This window comes from Dichotomopilus funicola, assembly GCF_033296635.1.
Source record: "Dichotomopilus funicola strain CBS 141.50 unplaced genomic scaffold C8A04scaffold_94, whole genome shotgun sequence".
Taxonomy (NCBI): domain Eukaryota; kingdom Fungi; phylum Ascomycota; class Sordariomycetes; order Sordariales; family Chaetomiaceae; genus Dichotomopilus; species Dichotomopilus funicola.
In genome coordinates this window covers 54795-80012 of record NW_026944115.1, presented here as the reverse complement: position 1 = coordinate 80012, position 25218 = coordinate 54795, and the positions used below count along the sequence as shown (strand labels likewise).

General features: G+C 56.3%; 6 protein-coding genes across 6 annotated transcripts; 5 read left to right on the top strand and 1 right to left on the bottom strand.

The window, feature by feature from the left end:
• Nucleotides 1–1387: 1387 nt before the first annotated feature.
• C8A04DRAFT_32640 (ICE2-domain-containing protein) lies at nt 1388–2817 on the top strand (the record flags this gene model as incomplete). The annotated part of the gene is made up of 2 exons (XM_062782162.1): nt 1388–1912; nt 1984–2817. The coding sequence occupies 2 exons, from the start codon at nt 1388–1390 to the stop codon at nt 2815–2817; spliced, it is 1359 nt and encodes a 452-aa protein (XP_062633240.1).
• A 4686-nt stretch (nt 2818–7503) lies between these two features.
• C8A04DRAFT_40391 (uncharacterized protein) lies at nt 7504–8025 on the top strand (the record flags this gene model as incomplete). The annotated part of the gene is made up of 3 exons (XM_062784925.1): nt 7504–7629; nt 7693–7740; nt 7807–8025. The coding sequence occupies 3 exons, from the start codon at nt 7504–7506 to the stop codon at nt 8023–8025; spliced, it is 393 nt and encodes a 130-aa protein (XP_062633239.1).
• Nucleotides 8026–9143: 1118 nt separating this feature from the next.
• Nucleotides 9144–9733, bottom strand: C8A04DRAFT_15487 (CST complex subunit Ten1; the record flags this gene model as incomplete). Its single annotated transcript, XM_062778509.1, has 2 exons — nt 9144–9477; nt 9645–9733. 2 exons carry the CDS (start codon nt 9731–9733, stop codon nt 9144–9146), a joined length of 423 nt encoding a protein of 140 aa, XP_062633238.1.
• A 660-nt stretch (nt 9734–10393) lies between these two features.
• On the top strand, nt 10394–11261 carry C8A04DRAFT_40389 (Snf7-domain-containing protein; the record flags this gene model as incomplete). Its single annotated transcript, XM_062784924.1, has 4 exons — nt 10394–10580; nt 10655–10859; nt 10928–11124; nt 11182–11261. The coding sequence occupies 4 exons, from the start codon at nt 10394–10396 to the stop codon at nt 11259–11261; spliced, it is 669 nt and encodes a 222-aa protein (XP_062633237.1).
• A 3382-nt stretch (nt 11262–14643) lies between these two features.
• On the top strand, nt 14644–14850 carry C8A04DRAFT_15475 (uncharacterized protein; the record flags this gene model as incomplete). The annotated part of the gene is made up of 1 exon (XM_062778506.1): nt 14644–14850. The coding sequence occupies one exon, from the start codon at nt 14644–14646 to the stop codon at nt 14848–14850; it is 207 nt and encodes a 68-aa protein (XP_062633236.1).
• Nucleotides 14851–24243: 9393 nt separating this feature from the next.
• On the top strand, nt 24244–25183 carry C8A04DRAFT_40388 (Translin; the record flags this gene model as incomplete). Its single annotated transcript, XM_062784923.1, has 4 exons — nt 24244–24412; nt 24511–24607; nt 24666–24811; nt 24873–25183. The coding sequence occupies 4 exons, from the start codon at nt 24244–24246 to the stop codon at nt 25181–25183; spliced, it is 723 nt and encodes a 240-aa protein (XP_062633235.1).
• Nucleotides 25184–25218: the final 35 nt, after the last annotated feature.

Sequence of the window (25218 nt, the reverse complement as noted above, 5' to 3'; positions counted from 1 at the left end):
TTTCGGGGGAAAACTGGGGCCGGGCCGGAGTGAATACCGGAGTACGGCCGGTCTGTCGCCCCACTCGGCACGGTCGATGGATAGTGGGGCTAGTCAAAAAAGAGGGGAGATAACCCCGCAATGCCCTTTTTCAAAGACTTTTTTGTTCCTTTTGTGTGGAAAGCAAAAGAAGGTCACAACCCCTGATCATCTGTCCCCCGGGGCTAAATGCACAGCAGCCAGAACAGGAGCTGAAGTTAGCAGGGTTGCATCGTGCGGTTAGCTGGTGGGCAAGTGACTGGCTGTCACATGCTGCTGATAGTGCCAAGTGCAGTCGCGCATGCACGAACCAAAGCGGTGAGAAGGACGGCGCTGGCTTCTGCGGTTTAGCTGCATGTCTGGTGCCTTGCGTCAAATCGCTCCCAACCAGACACCCTGCCGGCACATGCGACACAGACCGATGTCTGGATGGCACATGCCAACACACACACCATCGATCTGCCTGGGAAAATTGGATTCTTTTTCTTTACTGTCCTCCTTTTTGTCCAACATTTCCCATGACCATTTTTGTAGCCATGCCAGAACGTCGCTTGCCCAGACAGACACAGCGCCCATTAGATTGGATGATGCAACCGATGCAGGGGTAGGCCCAGTGCTGCAGCCGCGACTGGACACGTGAAGATAAAGGTTAAACAGTGGGCACCTTCCAGATTTCGGTGGCCACTCGCTTCTTTTTTTGGACACGGTGGACAACCAAAAATCGCCAGGGCAAAAAAATAAAAAAAGGGAGAGCCGGAGGAGGGACTCCACGAAACAAAACGAAACGAGCGAATCGCACCAGCACGCCCCGCCCGCCGGCAGACTCGACCGCAGGCCGACGCCAGATCGTCGAGTGCCAGCTGTCTTTGCCGTGGAGAAAATTCGAATTGAGCTGGAGCCGCAGCCAAATGGGCTGGCCACAAACTGCTCCCTCCACTCTTGCTCATTGACGAATCGATTCTCCAACCGGCCGCCTCACCACCGAGCCGCATCGCGCCATCGCATTCACCGCTTGCGCCGACGACGACGACACAACCAACCCGATTGACGAAGGTGTCCATCCTTGTCGCGAGAGCCTCTCTCTCGCGTCTACGGCTTGGCTCGGTTGCAGCTTTATCGCCCCGACCCGACCGATCGCTCGTTCGATCTCCCGCGTACCCCTCCACAAGTACCCCACCACACTTTCAACGTCAGGGAGGGTTGCACACGACCGGGCCACGAACACATACTACAAACTCCTTCTTACAACGACGATACACCTTTCCGAAAACACCTACTCGTCTGCCTAGCCGTCGATCAACCGTAAACGCACGGAAAACAAAATAAAAAACACGCTGCGGGCATCCCCGCGCGGATTAGCAGCAGCACCATGTGGTGGTTCTTCAGCGCGTGCTCGAGCGCCATCTTCCTGCTCACGGTCGTCCTCTCCATACCCCTCGCCTTCGACGTCGGGGGCCGAGACACCGGGCTAGCCTACTCGCTCACCCTGTTCCTATTCTACTTCTTCTACAGCCTCGCGAAACTTCTTACGCCCGACCGCTCGCGGGTACGCTGGTTCTTCCGCAGCCTCGTCGGTTGGTCCCAATGGGTTGTGATTCCGGCCCTGTTGATCTGGTCGCTCAGCCGGTTTTCGGTGGACGCCACGGAGAACGCCGGGTGGGTGTCGCGGACGTTCTCGCAGATCATCTCGACGAATCATAAGACGTGGAAGGAATGGTTCTTTGGACAGGAGGGGTTTGTTGAGACGGTTGCCCTGGGCGCCTGGGATAATACCTTGAGCTACTCGAGCCCTTTCTTTCAGCTGCTGGAGGGATTCTGCAGTCTGCTGGTGATCCAGGCCGCGGGGCAAATTACGAGGTGGTTGGTCAACCGTGGGAGGAGTGACACATGGGTGGTGAGTTTCTGTCTTCATTGTCCATGTTCATTTTTTTAGGTTTACAAAAAGATACTAACTTCGTCGGCCAGATTGTCCTTCTCGTGTTCTCTGCCTCCATCATCTCGAGCGCCGTCTACTTTTTGTGGCGCGTCATCTCGTTCCCACAAGTCGGCAATCTCGATGCTACGCTGATCGGCGTGGCTATGACGTCGGCTGCATTCCTAGGCGCCTTCGGCATCGCCAGCGGCCGCGGCAACCCCGTCGAGTCGTCCATGTTGTTCGCCTACGCCGTGCTCTGCGTCTACCAGATCTTCACCGACTACCAGCCCTCCCCCGAGGCCGCTGCCGCCGCCGAGCAAGCCGCTGCAGCGCAGCCCGATTTCCCCCCGTTCCCACCCATCATCATGGCGTCGTACTCAACCCTCCTCCACATGCTGAGCAACCTCCCAACCGCCGTCAGCTCCTCCTTCCAATTCCTCTACGCCGCCTTCCAAACCATCACCCCAAGCGTCATCATCTCCCTCACCTACCGCATCATCGTCTTCTACTGCGCGACTCGCATCATCCCCGCCGTCCGCGAACTCGGCGCAACAGCCATCATGGACGAGCCGCCCATCTCCCTCGAAGAATCCGACAGCGCCAACCGCCTCATCGGCTTCCTCTCCTGGTTCTCCCCATCCATCCTCATCGCCGTCTACACCAGCCTGCTCCTCCAACACTTCACCATCTCCTCGTCATCCACCACCGGTGGTACTCTGGATGGGTTAATCGCCGACGACGCCGCGGGCTGGACCCTCCGCGCGGGCGACGCCGCCGGCAGCACCTGGCGCTGGGTCAACCTGGCCGCGACCGTCGGCCTGTACGCCGTTGAACTGTACCTCGGCGGCGACGGCGACGGCGGCGCCCACTGGAAGACCGATTAGTCGATGGGCTGCTTGATGTGGTACCGCCGGTGGCGCCAACATTTCGGCGGGTTCCTACAATCGCGCGTGAGGCTGTCCGCCCGCTTTTACAGTCAAAGGTGGATTACGCCCGAGTCTAGGTGCTGGAAGGGGTCGTTCTGTGTCGTTCTGGGGAATGACTGGTTTGGGTGGAGTTGGGGCCGGGAAGTATGTGCGCTCACTGTGACGACGGCGAGGACGGATGGAGGTTACGACGAGATCATCCTTGAGGTGCTGGAGGAGTGGGATGGAGGGGTGATAGATGAGGACGCGGGGGTCGATGATAAGTGGGAGGAGGAGGAGGAGGAACAACCACGATTGATACCCCGTATTTTGCCGTTGGTCTTGGCTTTTGCTGGTTTTTCTTTTTTTCTTTTTGTGATCTATGTTTTATTTCAATCCGCGGTGGTAGTGACAGCTCACTTGGTGTTGCGGATGTTAGGACTCCTTCAGGTGTGAAATGGGACGGACAGACTGGGCGGATGGGGCGGGACGGCCGGGGCGAAACGGAATATCAGCATCGTCACGCATCGTCACGCATCGTCACGCATCGTCAACAAGAACACAACGACAACGTCGATAACCCCCGGACATGTCCCGATATTTACCCTCGTATGGCCCGAGCAAGTATTTCCCGACGACGTTACGATCCCTTCCCAAGCAAAATCACCCACGTTTCACCAGTTACCATCTAACCTAACATCCCATTCTACATGGGACATGTGCCGTTATACCTTCAACTTCACACATTTCATCCAATTTATTTTCCTTTCTTTTCACTTTGTTTTTCCCTTTTCCTTTGTTCACGGTTATCATTGCTTCAATCTTATTTAGGCTCGGAGTTCCGGTCTCGGTCTCTCTCGGCTTGCATCAGATATAGATACACGGACTGGCTGGGTGGGAAATGGGTGGGAATGGGAATCGGTGCGGTAAAGAGAGAGAGGGGTATGTGGCTAATGTAAATGTTTTATTTCATCTATGGTAAGGGGGAATGATAGAGGGGGCGGAGGTTTCGGGGGGGTTGCTAACCATGATGAGGTGGATGGTGGGAAGGAGTATGGTTTAATTTGCTGGGCCGTTATCAGTTCTTAGTGCACTCTAGCTGTTTAGCTCTAGCGAATGTGGATGCATATGAGAATGGTGCTATATTAAAACTCACGGCTGCCATGAGAACACGATGGGGATGATCGGAAGCGTACTTGTCTTTGAGTACGTCTTAATGTTTGACGATGTGATTCCCTGTAATAGGGGTTTCGTGACCATTTAAGGGGGTTTATTATGTTACATTTCCCGTGTCTGAATATGGCAAGACGGATTCCGGCGATTGTTGTCCTGAGAGTCATCACACAGTCCCTGATTACAGGGTGAGGGGCGTGACCTAGAAGCCACGATAGAACGTCGGTTTATGGTAACACACCCTTTTAATTACAAATATCTCAAATGCGGACTAATGGGACGGGTGATGACGTTGAATACCTAACATTGATATCCGCCAAACTTAACTCCTCGCGCACATAAGCGCCGAGTGGCGAGAATCTTTGCCCCAGTCTGCATTGCTGCCTTACTGAAAGGAGGCAAAAGGTTCCGCGGGGCTGTTGTTGACATGGTTCGGTACGTGTTTACCCCGTATTAGCGTTAGGTATTGTTCGTAACCGATGTACTCAGTTGGTTATATCGGCTCCCAGGCAAGAGATACAGTAGAAAGAGAGGGGCGTTCCGCTCGAATAACACTTCCATAGCCCTATCTCAGTGAGCCTGGAGACCGCCCTGGGTCATCCCAGGGCGCCAAACGGGACAGTCAACGCCCAAGGGTCGGCTGCCGTCATCAGCAACTCTCACCCACTTGACTCGCTAACCGATAAGTTCCCGAGAGCCTTGACAGAGCAGCTTGAGAGGGGCCATTGCAACATGCCAACCCCGGCGGACGCGGAAGCGACCACTGAGGCTATAAGACAGGGCGAGCAAGCACTGGCTACGCGCTAAGATTAAGGTCGGTCATCTGTTCCCAAATGCCAGGCATATCGCGGCAAACAGGTTTCACTCTCCCGGGACGAGGAGGACCAATTCCTCGGCCTTTCTTCAGTGGACGATCTAGAAGTGAGGCTATCAAACCGAACCTTACTTGCCCTTGCCTTGCCGCTGCGTGGGCAGTCAAAGAGTAGACGCTAGAGATGATAGTATTTGCCAGCCGAAGCAGCCACAGGGCTAGGTGGCCATGCGCCCGCCTCTTCGTCATTGAACCTTGAGTTTACGCGGATTTCCTAGGTAACAAGCTGTTTTTACGCGCTGGGTTTGAGATCAGTCACTTGTTTGGAAATACTAGGCGTATCGCGACAAACAGGCGGGCGGGTTTCGTCTCCGCGGGGATAGGGGGACTTATTCCTCGCCTTCTTTTAGCCGATGACCTAGAAGTGAGGCTATCGAACTGGGCCTTGCTTGCCATTGCCTTGTCGTTCTCGAGTGGTCAAAGCACACGGAACCTAATTTCCCAACCCAGCGACGAGGAGAAGCGCGCGTAACCGGCTGATAACAGCACGGCCAGTCCGCCAGAGGCCCAGTATCTTCAGGATCCGCCCTATGGTCCGAGATACACAGCCGATACCTGCGCAGTAGTGGGTTTCTAGATGTCAAGACTTCTTGTCGTCGAAACGGCGGCTACCATAGCCCCAGCTTTACTTCCTCAACCAAGCCAGGACCCAAACCAGCCAGGGGAAGAAGTGTAGTAAACAACCCCACTCCAGTAAGTAAGCAGCTCCCTAAAAGCCCCATGCCATTTCTCTCCCAACCCACCCTTCCTATTTTCTCCATCAGCGCCTATCCCGGCAGCCACATCGTAACCCACACCAAGACCAACCCAAACACCACCACAGCCTTAAAACCCATCAGCCGAAGTCTTGGGATCGCCGCAAACGAGGCTGCAAGGCCCTGGTCGGGGTAACATGGCACGGGACATGCTCCACTCTGCACGATGGCGCGGGGGGGCAAGTGACAAGGGGACAAGGGGGGGAGAGCGGGAGATCGACAAGACCAGCACGCCTCAGGTTTCGGGGTGACGACTTCCCGCAATGGAGGAGGCCCAGGGCTGGTGAAGGGAAATAGTGTAAGGGTTTGTTGCGGATATTCGGGTTTGTTTGGGAACCGAGACAGCATGGGTGGAACGTGAGGGTTGCGTTTTGTTGACGGGTTTCTTGGCGGGTTTGGGGATGGATCTGGACCGGTGTGTGGATGTGTGTGTGTGGGTTGGTGAGTTAGGTTGTGTGTTTTGGCAGCGCGGCAAATGAGAGAAACGTGAAGTGTGTTTGTTGGTTGACATCTCCCAAGCGCGCTCGACATCAACAGCGACTACGTCGTCTCCTGACGCGCAGAGACATACATACATACTCACACACATACATGCATACATATGCCCGATTATAGGCCTAGAACACAACAACCGGTGGCAAACTCGGCCTGATGACGACAGTAAGAAATCTGATTTCGTGCATCAACAATCGCGAGCGAACATAGGAGGCGACACACCAGGGACGAACGAACGAACGGTGAGGCGGGACGGTCGCCACCCCCACTGGAGGCAGTCGTCTCTTTTCTTCCTTTTCTTTAGGGGTACGGTAAGTGGGGGGAAAGCGAAAGGAGACGAAGGAAGAAAACAAGGAATTCGACCAGCCCGAAACCAGGGTTTCTGGAGCCTTCCTCGGCGGTCCAATCCGCCTCCTTCTTGGCTCGGCATTTTCTCCCAGTCCTCACCCGGAGCTTGCAGAGTAGTCTTGTTAGCGCGGCCGGATAGGGCTGCCCTGGGGATAACTCGGTGCCTTGCGATAGCATCATCGCGAGGAACACGAGGTAGTCTGAGCTTGGAGAGGAGGCCATCGTGACCAATGCCGAATGCATCATTCGTCTCGGCAAGCCTTTGAGACCGATCCTGCCGGTCGGTGCCTTTTCATAGCGCAATTCCCCTTTTGCTGTGGTATGATGACGTTCCGTATCGGGCAAAAGAGAGTCGAAGGGGCCGCTAAGCAGCAAACCCTGGAAGTGCCGAGTGTGTGGGGTCGGTCCCGAATCTCAACCTTGTTTTCTTGTGTCACAAATAAGAGCCCAGAAATGCAAGGAAACAGGGCTGAAAAAGGAAAGTGAGCAAGAAGGAGGATAGAAAAAAGGAAATTGAAGGGGGGCGTGGGGGGGTGTAACGAGGCGAAAAAGTGAGGCGGGCAGTTAGGTTGATGAAACGAGCCAGTAAGCGGGCGGGTCGACCCGACTTGCTTGAACACCACCACTCCGGTAACGCCCACGAGCTTCCCGAGGGAGGGCGCCGTTATGAGTGGTCCGGACCGGCTGGGCGGTGTAGCTGACGCAAAAAAAAAAGAGAGAGAGAGCGGGGATGGAGGGGATGAAAGATGTAATGTGGCTTTGTTGTTACCCAGAACTATCTTCCTTCTCGACCTTACAAACGCGCAACATCTAGCGCCTCTTGACTGGATGGCCAACGACCGGAGCGCTCGGGCGGTTAGCGGGCGGAAAGGACCATAAATACCGGACCATCGCCCCCATGCTTTTTTTGGACGCAAAGAGAAGTGGGAAGCAAACAAGGTGCAACTTCATATTAATCGCCCATCGTCATATCAGACATACCCCGAACCCGACCCCCGAACCCAACACCCTGTATTCTGTACCATGTCTTCATCGGCAGCCATGAACAAATACTGGATACCCCACCTGGACATTCACAAGAAGGTCATCACCCAGGAGCTGCAATACTACCTCGGACCGGAAGCGACAGTGAGGTCGTTCACTCGTGAGGTAAGGGAACCATCTCCGTCGAACTCTCGCAACATCCCAAACGCTGACCATGTGGGGTTCTAGGGCGAGGATGGATTCTTGATCACGACACCAGGGCCTTGTCTGACAGATGTAAGCCGCCGAAAGCGAGACGGGGACCGGCTGTGAATCACGAGAGATATTGACACATCTGACTAGGAGCAAATAGACGACATCTGTGTCAAGTCCAAGGAGATGTGGGAGAAGCGGGCCGCAGCGAGGGCATCATCCGGCACCTCCAACAAGGTCCTCAAGCGGCCACTACACCAGCCCGTCGTCATGTCGACGACCGGCACGGGTGACTCGACAAGACGGAGGAGAGACAGCCGAAGGAGGAACGAGTCTAGGAGTCAACGCGAAGAGCGGCGCAGAACCTGATCATCACCGCGGTGCGACCATTAGAGCCCAACTCTGGGAAGAGGGGCCTCGTGTCGTGGGATTGCTGGACCAAAGCATGGGTGGATGAATGGATGGATGCGGGGTTCTGGGAGGGAAGTCTGCGAGCGGTTTCTTTCCATGCGAAGGAAACACCGGGATTGGTGTTCCACTATTCGACAGTTCGACCGGTGTTGACGAACAGACAGATATGACAGACGATGGCATGGCGCACGGGGTGTTTGATATTGGCCGCCAAGCATGCAGCTGCGAGATCAAGCCGTGGCATGGCGGTCAGGGGGCTCAGTCCTCGGACCAGCAATATTGTGCCAACTGGCATGCCGCAACTGCAATGGACTGCAATGGACATTGGAATTTCCCCCATGTTTGGCGGAGAACTGCATGTGTATATGTCGGATCCTGCAGCCGAAGCTCGGGCTAGTCAGCTTTCGAACGGCTGCGGGTTCCTCATTGGGCTGCAGCCACTATCCCTGTGAGTTTTCGCGGATTTTGGCCGGGGCGAGACTCGGCGCGGGATTCAACAATGGCCGAAGCTAGAGATCGCAAAACTTGGGATCATCGGGGCCAGTTCGGAGCATATCGCTGTCGGAGGGCTGGGAAGCTTGGTAGTGGTGGACTGGTGTAGGACACGCGGTCGGTTCAACGGCGGTCGTATCGTCGGGCACCTGGCGCCGTCCAATCCGGAAGCCCCGCCAATATGATCGGTGTTAGAGAGTTGCATTGCTGCCTATAAGAAACGGCGAAGAGTGGACATGTCCTTGGATAGTCTCCAATAAACGAAGAACGGATTCAAAGGTGCGCCATAGACGGTGTCGGCTTTGGGTTCTTGCTCAACGTGGTCGCACAGCATATGCTGCGCGACATTTGACCGAGTCTGCGTCCGTGGTGCCCTCCCACAACATGAGCTGAATGATTCCACAGGAGCGGCAAGAGGAGCTAGAGACCCGACTCTGGTCCGGAAAGTGGACGGTGGGCCCCTTGCGGTCCCGTTGGGTCAACTGCTTGCCCAAACAGGCATTGGAAAAGACATGTCTCGCGACACCGCATGGAGTATCGGATTGCTGTCTCTCGAGTGTTGGGATGAATTACTGCCACGTCTCTCACGAAGCGACGCGTTCGCGGGTGGTGCCGGCCGGCTCCAGGGCCATGATGGATGCCTCATACCTTCGCAAGTCGAAAGGTCCGGCTGACCATAGTAGAACGGCCTGTGCTTGAACTGTTGTCCTTCTAGAGTCACGCTCCCCGTCGTCGGTTGAAGGGGCTATCTCGGTAATGTATCCGATCACGTTCACCCATTCTCCCGTGCGGATCTGTTCGGATCCGAGGCTTTGAAGAACCATATTGACGTCCACTTGAGCGGTCACAGAGTGTGATTCTCCAGGTATACGGTGCTCGAGCGCAAGGACTCCAGAGACTGTCGAATAAGATACCACGCTGAAAGGCCGCATTAGTGCCGTGTCTTTTATGTATTTTGAACATTGACTGAGCAACGACGGCGACGGGACAATTAAAGCAGCAAATTGTCGTCTTAAGCCACAGTTGGCGCCGTTGCGGGAAGCTCAAATAAACTGAACAAATCCCGTTAAAGAAATAAAACTTACCAGCCCAGAAATCTCACCTTGTCGCCCACGTATTTCGTGGGTAGGGATGACAACAGGCATAGCTGAGAAGCGCGTGGACCATATGACATGATGAGAGAAGGTGTGCGAAAGTCGAATTGAAGTCAGGGCTTTCTATACCGAGTTTCGTGTTTCAGAAACGGTTGACTTGGAAAGGTTCTCGAAGATGAACCGTGAAAGAAGAAAGGGGAGTTTTGGTGAAGCATCACGGTCTTGTTGACAGGGGAGCACCTTCCTGGTGAGACCCATGTGGTAAAACATGCTTAGTCATTCTCGGCGGTGGTCACGTGGAAAATCGGAAAAACCTCGGCACTTCCCAAGGTTCGCGAGTGCCCGCACTTGGCCATCTTCAACGAGCGGCCTTGGTTGGCGACCCTTGCATCATCCTCCCCGATAGGCAGCCTCGCAACATCCAAACGACCTGCCGCGCATTCGTCATCTCCCTCCCATCGCGACTCGCTTTTCGAGACCTATCTTCGCTAGGACGATTGTCTGCCTTGTCGGCCGTTCCTCTTTTGGCGAGCATCCGTCGAATAAAGAGCAGTGTCGCCAGCGGTCTGGTTTCAACCCCGCCAAAGCCCGGGAGGCGTCATCGGCACAGGTGATCACCTGCCCCTGTCCGCCACAACATCGAACCTCGACTCATTCCCCGACTTCGAGCCTGACGCTTCCCTTCCTCCTCCGTGTATCGCCGCTTCACCACCGGTCTTTTCGTTTTCGACAGTCTCGCCATGTCAGGACTTTGGGGTTGGTTTGGCGGCGGTAGTGCCGCGCAGAAGCGGAAAGATACCCCCAAGAATGTCATCCTCGATCTGCGGGCGCAGCTGGAGATGCTGCAGAAGCGTGAGGTCCATCTTACGCGCCAGATAGAAGAGCAGGAACAGGTTGCGCGGAAGAATGTCAACACAAATAAGACTGGTACGCTTATCTTTCCCCGGCCAACGATGACCGCGACAGGCGTGATGATGGTGCTAACCAACCTGTTTCTACAGCTGCGAAGGCGGCGCTTCGACGCAAGAAGATCCACGAACACAACCTCGAGCAAACACTGAACCATATCGGGACGATCGAGCAGCAAGTGAATGCGATCGAATCAGCAAACATCAACCAGGAGACGTTCGTCGCCATGCAGCGGGCGGGTGATGCCATGAAGTCGATACATGGCAAGCTTACACCCACCAAGGTGGACGAGACGATGTATGTCTGCTTTTTCGCAGCGTGGCACGGAGCGCGTGATACCAGACGGGCGCTGACCGGTTTAATAGGGACAAGCTGCAAGAGTACAACCGCCTCAATGAGGAGATTGCCGATGCCATGGGGAGCATCAGCGTGGGCCCGCAACTCGACGACACCGAACTCGAAGACGAGTTGGAAGAGCTCCAGCAGCAGCAAATCGAAGATAAGATGCTTGAGACTGGCCCGGTCCCCGTCGACCGCCTACCTGCGGTGGCAAATGGAGAGAGTAAGTCCCGACCGTATGGCTTCGTCATTCAGTTAACCTGTGCTAATGCCATTCTAGTCAAGGGCAAAGCGCCTGCAGTCGCCGAGGACGATGAGGAGGCGGAGCTCAAGAGACTCCAGGCCGAGATGGCCATGTGAGCTTAGGAACCGGACTTGGTACGACGTCACGCCAACCCTTCTCCGTTTCTATGATACAGCTCGTTGCCTCACGGGTCATCCATGGGGTTGTCGGGAATACGGGGTATAGCAAGGCAGCTGGGTCTTTGTTTGAAGGAGGAAGTGGGTGTGCTATCAATGGAGTGAGGGATGGGCCTGTTGTTTTTGTTTCCTTTTTTATCGCATTGACATCGACGCAACTTTGGAGTTCTTAGCCCTCTTAGCCGAGGGATGGCGTTTTGAGGTTCAGGATTTGGTGTAGTTAATGGGGGAAGTCGCACAGACGAAACATGTCACACCTTTGGTTACTTGCCTTGAACACTTCTCACTCCAGCCTTGTTAAATGTTAAGACCCTTTCGGCCGCCCCAGCCTCGTCAGGGGAGGGTGGGAGTGGGGACCTCAACCTCTCCGCTTGGAGAACCACTTGGAGAAGGCTGCTAAGGTGCCGAGAAGCCGTCTTTCGTGCCAGCCGTGTGTTTTGTTTTACCAATTGGGCTCACGAACGCCCGACCATCAACCGTGGCGGGTATCGGCGCCGGCGACAAACCCGGCAATCTCGCCGCCCAAGGTGGATTGATCGAACGCCGTTCACCGCCTTTTTGATCCCTGCGAACTTCCCAGCAAGGGTTCATGATCAACACAGAAAAAGGTCTGCCTACCTTTTTTTTTCTGATATCTTCTCCATTTGGGATGGTAGGCCCTCCAGCCTCGCGCGTTTCTGTCGTTCTTCAAAACGACAAATCAGAAGGCCTTTTGTTTGGCGCTGTGGCTGTTTGCACTGAGGCCGAACGGGCTCGATTAGGAAATGGATGGCTGGCTGTGCTTTGGAAATCTGAAATCTGGGAAAGGAATTTGACAACGTGATCTCAAGAGAGAGGAGGAGGTTGGTAAATTTTGTCTCATCCTCGTGAGGCCGTCGCTGGGCCGTCAGCGCGCCTTGCGTTGGAGAAATCTGCTGAAGAATGTCTCGTTGTCGTGCTGCACCTCAGTTTGGTACAGTGACATGGGGGTATCCCACGACCGAAGCAACGATGAAGCGGGGTGCAGTCCTTGGCATGTACTAATACCTGGGCGTGCTGGGGTTCGATTACACGACCTCGCGACACAGGTGCGAGATTGAAACTACACTATCAGGTTGTTGCAATTCCCTCATCCTCAATATCTGGCAACAGTATTGCGCTGGGTTTCATTGAGCCCGTACCGTCTTCCCGAAGCCTGCGAACAAAGAGCTGGGAATTCCTCGCCACCGCTTTTCTTCTATCTCGACATGAAAGATTTTATGGTTGCATTTCCTCCACGGAGGAGCTTGGGCCAAATCACCGAGTCCAACGTCTGTTGCCCGGTTGTTAGCGTGTGACTTTGCACCAACCCTTGCCTAGCGTGATTTTGGCAGTCGCTGGACCTTCGGACAGAGGTCTGACGCTAACTGCTTGATTTGGACACCTCCTCTCCGCTCACCGCATCAGAGCAATGGGATTCTTTCGTATCATAACGGATTGATATCTTTCCGTTGGCCTGTGTATTTCCAGAATTTGATCTTCCCACAACACCAAACTCGGAGAGTGGTTCAAAACTTCGGAGTTGTTGCGCTGGCGTGCTCGCGAACGACCCCTGGTTGATGCCCCACGTCCCGACCCGAAGTTTGCTAGCGCGCCCCATCAAGCTCAAGTCCCGTCGCGGTTAGCCTGGCCCGTCCTGCAGGGATCCCCCGCAAGCGACAAGCCAGCAGACAACCACGTAGCACACCCATTCCCCACGTCCAGTATCCAGCTTCACGACTTCCTGTCTGTGAAACGTTTGACTGGTATCACAATGTGTTGTCAATGGCTTCAGGCTGAGCGGGAGGGTATATACTGGCGGCAAATCCCCTCCCCCTCTTCCATGACACCACCATCTCGAACCGTCAGACGTGTCCTTTCTTTCTCGGTATTTTTTTCTTGTCTGATGACACCTTGGGTCAGCTTCCCGGAACGGGATGCGCCATGAACTTCACCTCTCCCGGATACGGCAGCGCGGGTCCCCGTGATGGATGGCTCAATGGCGGCCCAATCTGATGCCAAAGTCCGAGAGATTCATGCCGGCCAATGGTTAGGCGTAAGGCTTACTCAATTGCCTCTTGATATCCTCTCGCCAGTGACCGTGGAGAATGTTATCAACCGGCTCAACGCAAGCGGAAAGCGGACGGAGCTCAAGCAGGCTTTTTGCGGTCGTTGCGGTCGCTAACGCCAGACAATCGGCGACTCTTGCCGCTCAGTTTGTCATCGACTTGCGTCTTGTGTAGCTGAGTCGCCTGCTGCCCATCACGAGCGCTCCGTCCGTCCTTGATTGCCTGCTCAGTTGCCGAATTGGTTTGTGTCCATTGGGTAGACTTCTCGCCCTGCGTTGTCGTGATCGGTTCTGATCCAAGTGATTGATGGGCCCGGCAACCAACCCCCGTTGCAGACGTGGCGCCACTGCAGTCGGGTGGGCCAGTGTTCCGTCGGCCTCGGCCCAGTCCCCCAAGTCACTCCAGTCAATTCGGCCAAATCCAGTCACTGGAGGTCTCACGACCCCGCGCATTGAAGAGCCCTGTCCCGATGCGTGGGGTTGGTGACTGTGTTGCGGCTGATGGGGATGAGGGGGAGGGGGAAAAGAGGGTTGCGTTGGGGAGGAATTGGAAAGTGCAAGTGGTTCTTGCCAAGAACTCAATCGCCTTCTGCATGCAACTGCCCCTCCAGTCCCGGGTCACCCTTTCCCGCTCAAGATGGCCCCCTCCTCATCCCAATTCCGATGACCAGTTCGTCTCAAGTGCAAAGTTTTCCCTTTTACATTGAAAGCATTCGATCCGAGGAAGCTGTGTAGCGTCTTTGCTTTCCATCCCATATCAGCACGGAAACCCCCAAATACCAAGCATACCCATCCGTTTGTTTACTTTGCTTTTGGCATTTTTTAAACTTGATATTCGTCAACCGAACCTCACTGTCCCGGCCGCACGACCGTCCGTGACACCCACCCAATAGCTCTTCGGCGGCTGCATCACACCAACAGTGCAACCGCATCCCATAAAACCCTCATACACACATCTACCCAATCCCAGTATCCGAGTGGCCGTGAGCCGTCCTCCCGACCCAACGCCCCACAGGACTTGCTTTTCGGGAAGCCAATCTGCAGTGCCCCGAAGCACAGCACTCCCATCAAGGCTCCAAGGCTTCAATTCCGGCTCTGGCATTTTGCCCCTCCCTCGCTTCCACCCGTCACGCACACGAGTGTCCCACACAGCCCCTCGTGTGCTGTGCTGCTCTGCATGGAGGATAATAAGAATACCCCTCAAGTCCTGTCCGTCGAGCTCCCCTCCGACCAGGCAGCGACAAGTCCCACACAAGTATGAGCTTCCCAGGAGAGAATGTCGAGTTCTGTCCAACACGGGCAAGCCTGCATTGGTCCCAGGCCCAGTATGACAATGTCGAATTTGCCGATTTTAACCAGTTGCAGGTCGCTCAGTATGGGGATGTCAAGTACTTCCAGCAGCAGCCCGACTCGGACGATGAAGGTGCCAATGGCGTAAATGGTGAAGGTGAGCGCCCTGTGTGAGTGGAATTGAGTGAAATCGGGGGGCTAACCAGGTTCCATTGCCTAGGCGGCTCTGCCGAGGCCGAGTCTTCCCAGCTTTTGCAGGAGGAAGAGGCGACGCCAGTAGAGGAGGCAGCCCCGTTAAGTGCTTCGGCAAAGAAGAAGGCAAAGAAGAAGAAGAAGGCCAAAGCAGCAGCAGAGAAGGCCGCTGAGCCCGAACCCACTCCTCCACCACCAGCGGAGCCTGAGCCCCAGCCCATGCCCAAGGAGGAAGCTGAAGAAGCTGCTCCCACTGGTGACAAGAAAAAGAAGAAGAAGAAGAGCAAGAAGGACAAGGGGTCAAAGGCCGCCGAAAAGGAGGACAAGGCCAGCGAGCCGGCTGAGACGGTCGCCACAGAAAGCAAAGAAGAGCCGAAATCGGAAGAGACTGCAGTTGCCGCTACGGAAGCCACACGTGAGCAACCGGAAGCGAGCGAAGCCACGGCCGAAGAGGTGCCTGCCACTGAAGAGGCCGCCGCGGCTGCTCCGACGGAAGAGACCGCTGAATCCGCTCCCCAACCAGAAGCCGCCCCGGCCGAGCCAACCTCGGAACAACCTCTAGCGGCGCCGGCGGAGGAGCCCGCCGCCGAAACGGCTCCCGCGGTCTCCACCGAAGAGCCTGTCAGCACTGAGACCGAAGTCACCCCTGCAGATGAGCCAGCTGCCGAGGCGAAGGAGGAGCCAGCAGCTGAGACCTCGGTTGCTGAAGCTTCGGAAGAGGCCACCGAGCCCGAGAAGCCCGTAGAAGACGCCCCGGTCCCCGTCGCCGACTCGGTGGAGGTGCAGCCTACCTCTGATTCCCCCGAAACAGAGGCTGAAAAGCCTCAAGAAGAGGCTCAAGATGTCCCGGTTGTTGAAACCGTGTTGAACGAGGAAACGGAACCCGCAGCCGTGGCTAACCCGAGCGCGGATGCTGAGGCCCCAAAACCTACCGAGGATGCGAAACCTGCCGAAACTGTCGCTGACACGGCCGCTGAATCGACCCCGGAGGCTAAGGAAGCGCCTGCTGCTGAGGTTGACGAGACGCCGGCCTCCAAGCCAGCCACCGAGCTTGCGGAAGAACCCGCGGTCGAGGCTAAAGATGAGCCCGTAGTCGAAGAGCCCGCAGTCGAAGAGCCCGCAGTCGAAGAGCCCGCAGTCGAAGAGCCCGCTGTTGAAGAACCCGCAGTCGAAACCAAGGACGAGCCCAAAGTCGAAGCCGAAGCGGCCACTGTTCCTGAACCCGAACATGAGTCTACTCCTGACGCGAGTCAAGCCACACCTGAGGCTGGAGAGCCCGCTCCTGAGGCTACCGAGTCCACAGAGGTCAATGAGGTGCACGGCGAGCCCGAAGTCGTAGTCGAGGTTTCTGAAAACGTGGTTCCCACTGACGAAACCGCCGATGCCCCCGCGGAAGATGCCCCTGTTGAAGATGCTCCGGTTGAAAACGCCCCTGCCACCAAAGAGGCACCCGCTGTACCCGAGGAGTCTATTACGTATGTTCCGTCTCTCAGTCTGAGTGGATTTTAACGCGCAACTGACCATGAAACTCAACAGAGAAACCGAGCCTACCGAGCCTACCGAGGATTCCCCAACACAAGCACACCCCGCGAGCGAGGAATCTGCCGCCGGGGCCGTCCCCACTGAGCAACCGACTGAATCCGAGACCACAGATAAGGAGGTCCCGGCAATAGAAACGGATGCTTCAGCTACGGCGGAAGAAGACTCGAAGCCTGAGAAAGCCCCCGGGGCAACAGCTGAGGTCGAGGCCAAGGCCGTGGCTGAGACTGAGGATACTACCGAGGCTCAAGCTTCTCCCGAAGCCGAAGCCGAAGCTGCTCCCGAAGCTGCCCCCGAAGCTGAAGCTGTTGCGGAGACCAAAGCTGCTCCTGAGGCTGAGGTTCTCACACAACAGGAGACAGTTGTTGAGGCGACGGCCGAAACTGCATCGGAAGTTGAGATAGACGGCAAAGCTGAGGATTCCGCCCCCGAAATCCTAGCCCCAACGCTCGCTGCTGTAGAGGAGCCTGAACCCACCGAGGAGGCGGCTGAGACGGAAGCAGATGCCGCCTCTTCTGAAGCTCCCAGGGTGGCCGAAGCTTATGAGGGTGACGAAGCCCCCGCGGCAACCGCAGCCGCTGAGTCTACCGAGGTTGTTGAGTCCTCTGGTATTCCAGAATCCGTCGAGGCCAGTGACGTCACAAATAACGCTGATGCCTCGGAGCCTGCTGAAACTGCCGAGCCCGCTGAGGTTGATGAAGTTTCCGCAGCTGCAGGGCCTGCCGAGACCACCGAAGCTGCGGAGATTACCGAACAGGCCAAAGAACAGCCTACAGAAGCGCAGTCTGTCCCTGTGGACGAGGTAAGTTTTATCCCCGTTGTGGTACCTACGAGCTCTTGAAATTGACCATATTTAGGTCATCGCCGATACGCCGGCCGAAGCAACTAGAGCCGAAAAGTCGGACGACCCTAAGGCTCTCCATGCTGAGGAAGCAACCATAGATGTCCCCGTCACTGAGGAAGCGGCACCCAAGACCGAAGACGCTCCGGAGCCCGAAGATGTAGCCGAGGCTGCGCCTGCCGCCGAGGAAACCGGCGTTAAGCAGGTCCCCGAAATTTCCGAGCCCGCAGCTCCCCAGGAAGAGGAGACGGTTCCAACATCTGAAGAGCCGGTTGAGCCTACCGAAGATAGCCCTCCTACGGTCGAAGGCACTCAACCGGATGTTGCAGAGGCCGTCCCTGATACAGTGGTCGAGGCCAAAGCCGAACACACTGCGGAAGCCGAGGCCGACCCTGTCGAGGAATCTCAGCGTGAACCTGCCAATGAATCCCCCGAGGAGCCGACCGAAGTAAATGAAAACGAAACTTCGGTGGCAGCCAAGGTCGAGTCAGCAGAGGAAGTCAGCGCCAAGTCCATTGAGGAACCTACCACTGAACCCGCCGAGGAGGCGGCCTCCAAGTCTAGCGAGGAGGTTATTGCCGAGACCCCGGAAGAGTCCAAGGTTGAGCCGGCCGAGGAGGTTTCTAAGGCTGTCGAGACACCCGCCGCCGAGGCTGTCGAGGAGCCCGCTGTCGAGACCGTCGATGAGCCTGCTGCCGAGACCGTCGAGGCATCCGCTGCCGAGACTGTCCAGGAGCCTGCTGCTGAGGCTGTCGAGGAGCCTGCTGCTGAGGCTGTCGAGACTGTCGAGGAACCCGCCGCCAAGGATGTCGAGGAGCCCGCTGTCGAGACCATTGATGGGCCTGCTACCGAGACTCCGCACGAGGACAAGACTGAAGAGGTCAAGGAATTCAGCACTGAGGCCGATGAGGACACGAAGCCAGGGCCTCCTCAGCCGACTAGTACGGACTCCACAGATGAGGCAGCGTCTGAAACCTCCCGACAAACTGATGCCGGGGTTCCGGAAGAGACCAAGATTGAAGCGGCTGAGGAGCTGATTCTGGAGCCCACCGAGGAGGCCGCAGCCCAGACTCCGGAAGAAGCCAAGATCGAAGCATCCGATGAAGCGGCTACTATCTCAGTTGAAGATATTGCGGCCAAACCCGTTGCAGAGACCGCTTCTGAGGAGAGGTCCCTGGAGTCCACGGAGGTCTTGGAAGAGACCAAGGCCGAGCTGACTGAGGACGTTGCCGAACCGGCTGGAGAGACCCCCGTTGAACCCATCGTAACGGCTCCTGAAACCGCCGAGGACTCTGCCCCTGAGCCTGTCGAAGAGTCTGCTCCCGAACCTGTCGAAGAGTCTGCCCCTGAACTCGCAGAAGAGTCTACCCCTGAGCCTGTCATTGAGCTTCCGACTGGCACGCCGGAAGAAACCAAGAACGAGCCGGCCGAGGAATCTCAGCCCGAGGTAAAGGACGAGCATGCGGAAGAGCCCAAGACTGAGGCTACAACTGTTCAGGAGGTCGAGATCAAACAAGCCGAACCCAAACCCGTCGAGGAAGTCAGTGTTGCGGCTACAGAGGAGCCGGATCTTGAGCCCACTGAAGGTGCAAAACTCGACGCTGTCGAAGAAGCAACGACCGAGGTGGACGAAGCTGCGCATCCGAAACCTGTGGCTGATCAAGATACCGAGGACGGCGGCGTTGCACTTGCCCAGGAGGCTGACACTACCGCTGAAGGAACCAGCGCTGAGCCCTTTGAGACTGTGAAAGCTGAGCGAGCAGTCGCTGTTGCAGAAGCCGAGGCCGAGGTTACTGAAGACTCTGGTGTAGCACTCACCGAGGAGGCCGCCGCCGAGCCCACTCAGGAATTAAGCCCAGCACCTGTTGATGAGACTCTCGCTGTCGAAGCCGGCGCGGTCGCCGAAGAGCCTGCGCTTGTTGAGAAAGCTGCTCCAGCCGAAGTAACCGCTCTGGTCGAGGAGAATTCAGAGGAGGCTGAGATTGATGAGATGCAGGGAGCAGTTCTTGAGCCGACCGGGGAGGCCGCGGCAGCGGAAGAAGCTGAGCCGGTTGACCGACCGACATCAGAACAGGTTGAAGTGGCCAAGTCGGAGGAACCCAAGGAAGAGCCAGAAGAAGAGACGCCGGCCGCGGAACTCTCCACAGAAGCACCCGAGCCCGAAACGGCAAAGGAACCCGCGCCTGAGGAGTCCCCCGTGGCGGCCGCCGAGCCTGTTGCCGAAAAAACGAAGGCTGATACAGCAGAGAAGACTGATGACACTCCCATTGTCCTAGCCGAGGAGAAACCCATTAACGACAATCTCGAGGAATCCAAGGTTGAAGATGACGAGAGCAAGGACACGGTTGGGCCAATTCTCAGGGGGCAGCAGGAGGTGGCTGAGAGAAAGGCTACAGGTGAGGAACACCCAGTATTGCTTGATACCCCCGATGGCAGCGGAAAGGCAGGACAGGAGGCACCAGAATGCATTTCACAACCAAAGGATACGGACCTGGACTCGCGACTTCCGGATACCCATGATACCCAGGATGCGAATTTGACGACTTCCATTTTCAACATTACGAATGATACCCATGATACCCGCGATACCCCCGCACAAATTAATATCGGCAATGCCGCTGGAGATAATGAGAACGATACCGAGACGAAGGATGTTGCCCCTGGCCCTGGCGAGGAGCAGGCTCTTGATGCGCTGAAGCTGGAAAACACAGAAGAAGTCGAACCGGCCGTAAGTGTAGTCAGTGTCTGAAATATGTCTTATCCGGCCCTGTTTACTGACTTTGAGTTAGATTTCCGCCTCCGTGCCCGAGCCTGAGGCTACTGCGGAGCGAGCCGTGGAGGTCCCGGCCAAGGAGGATGAGCCGACGCTAGATGCGGAGGCGGAAGCACAGGCTTCCGACACGGAGGACAACGGGGGAGTACCGGTTTTCCAGCCTCCAGCGACTTCTGAGGATGAAGCTACAGGACTTGCTGGTCCCGAGGCCATTGCCCAACCCGAGGTAACTGCCGAGCCAGAAGCGACCGCTGAGCCCGAGGCAAGTCCTGAGCTCCAAGCTAAGGAAGTTGCTGAACCCGACGCGGTTGCTGAAACGCAGGTAGTTGCCGAAACCGAGTTGGATCCCCAGCCTGAAGTTGTCGTTGGACCGGAAGTGGCTACTGAGCCTCAGGAAGTCCCCGCCGAAGTCGAACCAGTCTCTGAGCCCGAGATCGCCCACCAAACAGTAGAGATCGCTGAATCCGGATCGGCCGCTGAAGAAACGACCCGCGAGATTGCTGAGCCTCCTGTCCATGAGTCCACCCAAGCCGAGGGGAACAAGCTTGAGTCTGATCCCAAGCCTGAGCCCGAGCCTGAGGTTCAGGCTGCTACTGCGGGACCCGAGGCTACCCCTGAATCCATTGCGACGGAGAAGTCTCTGGTCGTTGAATCCGGTGCTACTGACGAGCTTTCTGTGGCCGAAACCCCCGCCGTGTCTGCCGTGCCTACCGAGCCCTTCGAAATCTCGCAGGCCACGACTAGCGATTCCACTACCGAGGGCATTCCCACAGAGACGCAAATCACCGAGCCAGAGAGCCAAAAGTCCCAGCCCGAGGCAGACGATCCAGTACCCGAGACCGCCTCGGAAGAATACGTCTTGATTGAAAGCACCCAAGTTTCCGAAGACGGTCAAACTCTTGACGACGGCACTGCCACCAAGCCTAGAGACCAGGACAACACCATTGCCAGCGACGTGACGGCTGATGAGCCCGTCGTGGTCAGTGCCGAGAGCTCTCAGCTTATTGATGAATCAGGTCTTCTTATTGACCGGTCAACTGAGTCAATCCAGCGTGGTTCTGATTCTCAACCACCTCCATCGCAAGCGGGATCTGCTTCGGCTGGCATCGATGATTCTATCGTCGTGCTGGACGCTGAAGACCCCGAAACGAGCACAGCTCAGAAGGATCAGCTGCCCAGCCAGGCCGAAGAACCGTCTTCCGAGAAGGTCGCCGTTGCCGTTGCCGACTCTGCTGCCGCCCGGGACTCGTCGGCATCCGCGTTTGCATTACCCAATGCCGGTCAAGAAAGCCCCGTACTCGGCCGCACAATCCACCAGGCTACTTCGGATTACGACCCCCGAGACACCAACTTCTCCCTAGCGACTGACACAACGTACCCCTTGCCGACCGAGACAAACGTCACACTGCCTACCGATACGTCATTCTCCCTTCCCCACGGCAATGAGAAGGCACTTCCTGGGGCGACGGAAGTTAGCACGGATGTTGCGACGGATGAGGGCTCTCATACCAAGGAGATCGCGATTGGCGCCGGTGCTGTTGGCGTCCTTGGAGCTGCCGCTGCCCTAGCCGCGCACAGCTTGGCCGGCAAGAGTGATGCGCCACCATCCACAGCTTCGCCTCTTGATAGACTCACATCCAAGCCGGAAGGCGAGACCGTCACATCGAGGGAGATATCACCGCTCGAATCGGGTGGCCAAGTCAAGCCAACGGAGCCATCTCAGGCCCCGCTATCCGAGCCGTTCCACGTCGTGGAGAGAAGCACACCGGGGGCAGATAACGGCAGAGATGTGGAAGGAAAAGACGCTAGTGAATGGTCTGGGCTTGTTTCTGGTATCAACGGAGCGAAACACGGTGAGGGCCTCCTAGCCGCCCCAGGAACGGCAGCGGACGGGTCCGGACCTTCTGACAAAGACATCGTTCTGGATTTCCGCGTGCCCACGCCCGCCCTCATACTTCCTGACCTCGAAGATCCGGTGGCCAGACAGCTCGGCCGGATGCGCAGTCTGCGCCGGCAGCGAAGAAATACCATCAAGCACGCCGAGGAGATGGTAGCTGCCGCCGTGGTCATCTATGCCACTGCCGACATTCTGAGCCCCCCAGGGAGCCCGAGGCTTGCCAGTCCAGGATTTGACGCCTTTGGTTCGCCCGAAATGCATTCTGACGGGAAAGGCAAAGGGAAAGCGATTGCCGATGTGCCTCACCTGTCTCTCCAAGATTCGGTCGAGGATGAGCAGGATAGGGGCAGAGCCAGGTCGAGAGATCTTCCTGATTCTGGTGCTGACCTCTCGGTAGACGACAAAGACAGAAACAGAGAGCTGCCCAAGACCGATGATTCCAAGGCCGTTCACAGCTCAAGGCGCCACAGCCACAGCCACAGCCACAGGGATGGTCACCACTCTTCACGCCGCCGTTCCCACCATGACAGCCGCGACGGGAGCAGGGAGGAGTCCCGGCGCTCACACCGGTCCAGGTCAGACAGCTATGCGTCGGTGCGTTCGCGGGGCGAGGACGAGCCTCCGCGCACGCCAAACCGCGAGGATCCTGGTTTCGGAGAACACAAAAGCAGCCCCCGTCGGAGACACAGGACCCCGGAGGAACAGGCCGCCCATGACAAGAAAAAGGAGGAGCGACGCCGTGCCCGTGAGCTCGAGAAGGCCAAGGACGGCGCTCCGGATTCACCAGCCAAGATGGACCGGGAACGGGAAAGGGACAAGGAATGGGAGCGGGCCGCCCCTCGTGACCGTTCCGAGCGCTCGGAGAGATCCTCGCACCACCGCGAGTCGCGTCGTAGCAGCTTCAGTCGCCATAGCATCGACCCCAAGTCGACTGACGTGACAGTGCCCCCTTCGCCGGGCGCTAGCAAGCGGTTTTTTGATCTCAAGAGCGGTCACAGCATCATAGAGCCCAACTTTACCAGTTCACGGGACACCACGACTTCGGCCGGTACTCTTCCGCCAGCGTCTTCATCATCTCGGACCGCGGTCAATCCAAATGAGCTCCGCCGCTCCAACCCGAATCGCGGCAGTTCCCACAGGGCGCGGCGGTCTGAGGAGCGCAGTAGCTCCGTCCGCAAGCGTGACGAGGACGAAGCTCTGACCAAGTCTAGTCGGGAGCACAGGCGTGACCGAGACCGTGAGCGCGACAACGTCATTGACGAGCAGCCATCGGCGACGGCGGAGGAGGAGGCTGGGCCGTTGGGTGCCCAAGCCTCGGCCCCATCGGTCGACGTCAATGGCTCTGGTGATGTCGAAGGCTCGGGATCGTCAGCTAATGGCGGCGATGCGGAGTCGCAGGCGCACCGGGCCATGAGGCAGGAGAAGAGGGAGCGGGCGAAGGAGAAGGAGAAGACTGGGATCAGGGCGGCTTTCAAGCGGCTCTTTACCAGTAGTGCTTGAGGGGCTTGTCAACGGGCGGGTGGTGAAATAAGGTTGACGACGATATGATTTTCTTGTTCACTTCTTATGTTTCGTGTGTTTTTTATGACTGATGATGAGCTTGATGATTTTTTTGAATGGACGTATGACGGGATGGACGGATGGATGAGCAATGAAGGTTGGATGATATGGTTGGGTGGCTATCTGTTGAGATTGTGTTTTGCGAGTTTGGTTTTTCTTGTCTTGTGTTGGTTCTCTCGTTGGTGCCTCTTGGGCGGCGATGTTAAGTGAGTATGTTGGCATGAGGAACGACGAGGAAGCTGTATGCGTCTAATGATGTAACGATGAGCAAATAAATGGATATCTCCTCTCCACGAGATTAATACTGTACAGTTCTAACGAATTATGTGATGTGAGAAGAAATTGAATCCGTTGATGTTCCTTAGATCCTGAAAGCCTATGCTCGCAATTTGTTGTCAAGTGTCCATGGAGTGTGTGCCAGCTTACTGTGGTAGAAGATAGGGTGTGGCGAGGGTTAGGGTCTGACACCCCACACCGATCCTGAGGGCCTCCATCGCCCCTTCCTTACCGATAGGTTGTGTGTCTAAGAAATGATTGTGTTCTCTAAATTCTAGTTAGGTACTAAACCTACCGTTAAAGTGCAATCCCATTCCCGTTGTACTTTTAGTCGCTCACCGTCTCCAAATACCGGAGTCTCTAATTAGTGCAAGGGAGACGCTCAAAGTTCCCCACCTGAACAAACATCAGGCTCAAACTCAACGACCATCGACAACCAACCCATTTCCCGACAACGAACAGAACAGAAAGCTCCCCCAATAATCGGAAATGGCGCCGCCGTTGATCGACCCCGCGCTGTTTGATCAGCTCAAGACCAAGATTGAGGAAGACACCAGCGTCCGCAAGGAACTGGACCAGATCCTCGATGATTTGAATCAGCATGTGTCGTTTACGCAGGGGGTGCTGTCGCGGATACATTCGACGCCACGGGCGAAGTGTAGGTCTCTTTTTTCTGACCCTTTCTTGGTTACCGGTGGGGATGGGGTTTGTTGGGGGATGAGAGTAGGAGTGAGAGCTGATATGAATGGTAACTAGATGCGACTTTGTTTGAGCAGGTTGAGGCGGGGGTCAAGAAGGAGATTGAAACGGTTGGGAGGCTGGGGGCGTTTGCGTCTCAGTTTCCGTATTACAAGTGAGTGGGTTTGATAGGAACCGGAGGTAGTGGTGGTAGACTGACAATGAGACTATAGATACAACCACAAGTGGACACGCATGGTACAGGACGCCATCTCCACGGTCATTCTCACTACTTGGCTCGGCGGTTTGTCGACTGAGTCCAAGACGGGCGAGCTCGGTCGTCTGTTGACGCTTGAGGATATTGGAGAGGTTTTTAATGGTAATTATTACTATACCTATTAACTTTCCATACCCGACATGTGCTAAACCAGAAAATGTAGCACCCGTCAACCTCAAGGACCGCGACGCCTTCCACATCACCATCGAGGAGTATCTGCTAGGCCTGATCTCCGTCATCGACGACCTAAGCCGGCTGGCTGTCAACTCGGTCACGCTGGGCGATACGGCTATGGCGGTGCAGATCAGCGGGTTTATCAAGGACCTACACGCGGGATTCCAGGTGCTGAACCTGAAGAATGATATCTTGCGGAAGAGGGTGGACTCGATCAAGTATGCGGTCAAGAAGGTGGAGGATGTGGTGTATGATTTGTCGCTGCGGAATCTCATTCCCGCGCAGGAGACGACGCAATGAGGGGTGATGGGGCTGGGGAGGGGTTTAAAAATATG